This window comes from Scaptodrosophila lebanonensis, unplaced genomic scaffold (assembly GCF_003285725.1).
Source record: "Scaptodrosophila lebanonensis strain 11010-0011.00,11010-0021.00 unplaced genomic scaffold, SlebRS2 tig00000089-arrow-pilon, whole genome shotgun sequence".
Classification (NCBI taxonomy): domain Eukaryota; kingdom Metazoa; phylum Arthropoda; class Insecta; order Diptera; family Drosophilidae; genus Scaptodrosophila; species Scaptodrosophila lebanonensis.
Window position 1 is genome coordinate 2,091,703 of NW_022060565.1, and position 6,192 is coordinate 2,097,894.

At 38.7% G+C, this 6,192-nt stretch overlaps 1 protein-coding gene across 1 annotated transcript; it reads left to right on the top strand.

The window, feature by feature from the left end:
- Window positions 1-1,238: 1,238 nt before the first annotated feature.
- LOC115626969 (protein giant) lies at window positions 1,239-2,783 on the top strand. Its single transcript, XM_030522484.1, has 3 exons — window positions 1,239-1,290; window positions 1,366-2,464; window positions 2,507-2,783. Exons 1-3 carry the CDS (start codon window positions 1,239-1,241, stop codon window positions 2,781-2,783), a joined length of 1,428 nt encoding a protein of 475 aa, XP_030378344.1.
- The last annotated feature ends 3,409 nt before the right edge of the window (window positions 2,784-6,192 follow it).

Sequence of the window (6,192 nt, forward strand, 5' to 3'; positions counted from 1 at the left end):
TAATAGACTTGGCCTTTCTCGCTCCCTGGTCTCATATAGTAAATTGATTTCCTTATTTCTAAACAAACATATTCACATCTATATTAACATATGTCATAAAAGTGTTCTATCATATTTATATTTTTTATATTTTTGCATCATTTAAATTTTAAATTTATTCTAAATTTTTTGGAAATTTGATTTTGTTCTCTTATGACTAAGTTCTTAAGTTTTCCTTTCTGGGTAACTGACGATCTACTACTTATATTATTGAAAACTTTTTGTGCGGCTTCATATAATATCAAGTATTATATTCTAAATTTTTTTTTTGAAATTAAACAGAGTATAAGAAACAAACTTTCTTTTTGCATTTCCACAATCTGTTGGAGAAAAATGTCATTAGTTGGTTATGCTTCATACGGATGGGGGACATACATCCCGATCCTTCTTCCAGTTGACCAGATTGTTTAATCCTTGTTGTTAATCCTTTTCGTTAAAAAAAAAAATCAACTACAAATGTAAAAGCCTTTCCCAAAAAAAGAAAAAAAAAACCATACTACACAATAAAAAATGCCACAGCCAAGAAATACAAGAACTGCAGCAAATTACGCTAAATGGCGAAAGAACAATACAAAAAGTAACAATTTTCGCGAAAACTGCATAAATCGAATGCAAAAAGGGTCAAGCGACGCTAATGTTGAAGACATCAGCAGCGACGTCAGCAGAGCTGCAACTCTCAACCCTCGTAAAACCCTTTGATGCTTAGAACGGCGCACTTCCTCAACTCAAAGACGCAGTACGATGGAGAGGGAAAAAGAGAGAGAAAGGGACAGTGAGTGAATCTATTTTCCCTCACACTAAACAGGCACCGGACCAGGGTTCGGCTTCAACTTCGGCTTCACCCCTTTGCTGTTTACTACGGTCAGCCTACCTGCACGACATTGTTCGGGAAATGCGCTCGGAATCGGCATCGGCTCGGCCATTGTTGTTGCTCGGAGCGAATGCAATGGAGAATGAATGAAGAGAACGACCGACGGTGCGGGCTTGTGCGTCGGCGTGGATGCGTATAAAAGGCAGTGGGAATTGCGTGGACAAATCAGTTTGCGCTTGACACCGTTAGCGACAAGAACGAAGCAACGAAATCGACGTTAGCGACAGCAAAAGCGGACTGTCATTGACAAAACATTATTCGGATTTACGATAAAATTGTAATTTGAAGCATAACCCTAGCATTGGATTAACATAGAGTCTTAGCCAACATGTTGATGCACGAGAAACTGATTACTGGGCAATTTTTTGACCTAAAAACTGGTAAGTTAGACACGCCCCTTAAGCCGATGCGTGAGCGACTTACTAACGATCTCTCTTACTTCCTCTCTTCAATAGATCGCAAGCCTTTGCTGCACCACCATCATCACCACCACCAGCTGCAGCACAACCAATTGCAGCAGCCTTTACTTCATCAGCAGCAACAACAACACCACCATCATCATCATCTGCACCAACAGCAGCCACAGCCGCAATCTCATTTGGCGCTGCCAAAAATGGATTTGTACACAGCCTATGCCTATCAGCAACAGTTGCTGGGCAGTGCAGCCGCTGCCGCCGCTCTGAGCCAGCAGCAGCAGCAACAACAACAACACCCCGTGGCCGCTGAAGTCCTCGATCTGTCGCGTCGTTGTGACTCCGTGGAGACACCGCCACGTAAGACGCCCTCACCCTATCAGACGAACTACAGCTACGGCAGTGGCTCACCCACAGCCTCGCCCACCGCCATACCCAGCAACTTGCTCTATTCCGCCCAAGCTGCAGTTGCCGCTGTGGCCCAACAGCAGCAGCAGCAGCAACAACAACAGCAGCAGCAACAGCTAGCCTCGCTTTATCCAGCGCTCTATTATGGCAACATCAAGCAGGAGCCTTCGGTGGCCAACGGTACGCCCAAGGCAGCCACGGCTAGCCTATTACAAACGTTCGCCGCCGCTTCGGCTGCAGCTGCAGCCGCTGCTGCCTCCTCATCGCCTCGTCCAGCATCCAATGCCAGCACCATGCAGATCGATGTACTCGAGGCGCCACAGTCGCCCCCAGCACAGAATAGCGATGTGTCAGCCACCGCCACCTCCTTGGTTGCCACCACGCCCACCAGCAGCACCACAAGCACATTGCCCGATGCGGTCAAGAGCACGCGGCCCTTCAAGGCCTTTCCACGTGATCCGCTGGTAATTGCCGCAAACTTTGCCGCCACTGATGTGCTCCTCGATAATCCTCGCGTCGAACGCTACACTGAATATCGTAAACGAGTGCTGGAACAGATTCGCAGCTCTAATGGTGGATCACGCACAGTGACCAATCCAAAAATGCGACGCACGAACTCACGCAGCGGCAGCGTCAATGAGGGCTCCTCATCCAACAACAACAGCGAGAGCGAGGATCGTGCCGCGGCCGAGGAAAGCAGCGATTGTGACTCGCATGCGGGTAACTTTGAGAAGTTGGCTGCAGGCACGGCTGCTGTGGCAACCAATGGCAGCAGCAATAACAACAACAGCAGCAGCAGCAGCAGCAACAACAACAGCTCGACATTCAACTCAACCAGCGGCCAGGGACAGATCAAGGATGCGGCCTATTATGAACGACGCCGCAAGAATAATGCCGCGGCCAAGAAGTCCCGCGATCGCCGCCGCATCAAGGAGGACGAGATCGCTATACGTGCCGCATATCTGGAGCGTCAGAACATTGAGCTGCTCTGCCAGATCGATGCCCTGAAGGCGCAACTGGCCGCCTTCACCGCCAAGGTGGCGGCTGTCTAGCTGTCCTACCAACCCTAAGATCGTTGCATGTTGCGTTGAACGCGTGCGAGCTCATGTGTAGTGTTGAGGTGTAGTGTTTTTTTTTTAATACCTTATTAGTTTCGTTTAGTTTTGGGGCAGCTTATCTGTGAATACTTTCCGACTTGATTACTTCTCTAAGGGACGAACAAGCAAAACAAGAGAATGGGATTGAGAGAGAACATCAAAATCTTTTTTTTTTTTTCATATCTATAAGCACTAAACAATTAATTGTAAGTCTTTGGGCTTTTAGCTGCGCGTACATTTAAGAATTTAGTTTTAAGTGGATCTCGGAAACTCACCAGTCAAATAATACCTATATTAGTTTTTCGAAAATATAAATACATATATTTAATAACATTAATTTTAGAACATTTACTATTTTTTTGATACCATAAGAAAATAAATATTTTACAAACAAACTCAATTTTCTCCCTAATTAATTTTTATGAGTACCTTTCAGCTTTCCACCTGGAATTCAGAGAATTACAGAATTGTCAACCAAAAGCCAACTATATTAAACCGTATGTGAATATACAAATTAATTGTTACTGAATAATTTGTTGATACGTTGAATCAGACTTCATTCAAAACAGAAGCCACTCATTTTCGGGTTTGCTAGATTGCCGAAAAGTAGACTCGTTTTAAATAAAATAAATACGGCAAGCAGTTCTTAGCTGCTTTCTTCCATGTGTGACCTTCACTTGATGGTAGAAACGGTCACATTAATTTTCATATACTGCCACCTAGCGTTCAAATTAGCAACCGGAAACTATACGTTGATCTTTATTTGTGCATCCAATTTATCTTCTTCAGGACCAGGTTGCCAATTTTTACGTGTTTAAAAAATCAGAGAACGTGCACTAATGACAGCCAACAACAAAATATTAAAGAACGAAGACTCTGCCTACCTATTCCATTGTTTATTCTTTAGACAAATTCACGACCCTGGTACTTCACATCGGGTACTTCTGGTACTAAGCTTCTGATGACTTCTGGCCCAAATAATTTCCATTTACAAAGGCGGGTGGAGCAGCCTCTTAGTGCTCATATTTACCATCAAAGAAAATTCATTCGACTGAAACTATAGATTTTTTGTGAAATATTTCAAGACCATTGTGGGTTAAAATCGCGAACGCCGTCCCATTTTTAAATAAATAGACAGAGATAATTAAATTTTTATAGTTTTTATTTTTTTTCAATTTTATTTTGTTTTTATTTTTTTGTTTGTTTTTTTTTTTTCGTCAACCCCTCCGTTAATACTAAATGTACGCATTAAAGGTAAAATATGTTACTTTTGAATTCTTAATGTTTGTTTGTTTGTTTTAAATTTACGCTTACCAAAAAATTGTTATATTTGTGATGCTTCTGAATGTTTAGTTCATATTATTTAATGTATTATGTACCGTTCGTCCAAACTAATATGCTCTATACGCATATTCTGCACGATACATACATATATGTACATGCGTATGTATGTATGCATCATGTATGTAGCTTCAGTTTTAGCTTTCAGTTAATATACTTCTCGTTATTAAGGTATTTAGTTCGTATGTTTATACTTCTAGTAAGTTGTTTCATTTGTTTTAAGAGTTAGCGGTAGGCGCTTAAGGCTAAATCGTTTACTAAAGTGATTTGAAGTGTTTTTTCGCTATATGTTACAATTGGTTTGCTTGCTTTCCTCTTTTCATTTATATTTTTATTTAACAAAAATTACAACAATTAATAGCTAGAATGCGATCGCTAGGCCGCTCTTGCTCAAGTGGACAATTTGTTTTAAAGAGTTGTTTGTTTGTTTTATGCAGAGAATGTTGGAATTAAATGTTGTTTTTGTTTTTGTTTTCGTTAATTTAATTCACGCCGCCAATTAGCTTGGCTCTCAAAATAAATATATATGTATATATACTTATTGTATGCATATATGTAGGTATGTATGTGTAAATTGAAGGTATTTAGTGGTACAATTAAAAACTGTGTTCATTTTTATCCTTGTGTATAATTTTATTTAATTTTTTTTATATATATTTTCTCTGTTTTCATTTTTATTTAAATGCTAAAATTAAGTATAAAAAAATGATTTCGCTTTTATACTGTATTATACATACATATTTATTTATAAATAGTAGGTATATGTTGCTTTAAAACTAATTTACACAGAAAGAGGTGAAGATACAAGCATATAATAACAACTAATGGTGTGTTGAATTTTTAATTTTCTTTTTTTGTTTGTTTATTTTTGTTTGTTGTTACATGATTTATAGCACGAATGCATAATTTGTTACGTCACAAAACTTACATGGATACACTACTACTTATCGATCAAAATTATTCAACACATTATTCTGATCGCTGTATATACAAAATTATCAATTTTTCACAAGCACTTACACTCAGTTAGCCAAAAAAGGCTAATAGTTGACTCTATTGAACAGAACATTTATGTATATATAAAAGTATGTACACACACACACACTCACTCAATCACACATGCATACACAGACAAAGACGTACGCATTATATTATTTACTATTGCTGCGAATACTTGAAACTAGCTATTTATGTATGTATATATTGCATTTCCAATTGAGACTTTAGGCAGTTTTCTTCCAAATGTTGTGCATTAACACGATTATTAGTATAGCAATCACATCATTACATTCTTTGTTCTATTTTAAGCATTTTAAAAACTATCCACATAATCAAGTGTTTTATCAGTATATTTTGGGACATACAAACATATATGCAATGACGTCACAAACAGAGATCATGCAATTTACAATATACAAAAACAATAAAAACGGAATCACAAATAAGATTCGAAAATGGGAAAACTTGTAGTTCAGAAATTTTAACTTCGCCAACCTGACACGGAGCTTGTAACGCTACTTTCTATTGCCCCGAACCGATCACTACAGCTCTAAAATATGTGTGTGATCAAACAAACTGTATTGTCAACCTTACTGAAAATTGATGAAAACTCACGGATACGTTTTAAGATCTGTGCTCTCGAAAAACTGATTCGACACCAAAAACCACAGCAAAAATTAAACTGTTACGTATGTGATAATGTGAATGGCCCCCTCTTTCTCTCTCTTTCTCTCACTCTCTCTCCTCTCTAAGTGGTGCCAGAGCATGCATGTGTATGTACATACAGACAAGTATACATTTTGCTCTGTGGCTATTACTTTACAACTATTGTTACTCAATTTCATAATTAACTTGTTTTTAAAAAAGTTCTGAGCTTAGTGCAATTCTATTTTCGCCACTTTTACACACACATTAAGTAAATCTCTTCAAAATATTTTGTTGTCGGTTTTTTTTTAAAGTCAATAATAAATTATTGTTAATTTTTTTTTTGCACGCGTGGCGTCTCATATGAATAAAAATTTTG

What these genes read in the sequence shown, in the direction of transcription:
- LOC115626969 (XM_030522484.1), top strand. Translation starts at nt 1,239, where the DNA reads ATGTTGATGCACGAGAAACTGATTACTGGGCAATTTTTTGACCTAAAA. An exon ending in ATTTTTTGACCTAAAAACTG is followed by an intron (nt 1,291 to 1,365) that starts GTAAGTTAGACA and finishes TCTCTTCAATAG; the next exon opens with ATCGCAAGCCTTTGCTGCAC. An exon ending in CATGCGGGTAACTTTGAGAA is followed by an intron (nt 2,465 to 2,506) that starts GTTGGCTGCAGG and finishes CAATGGCAGCAG; the next exon opens with CAATAACAACAACAGCAGCA.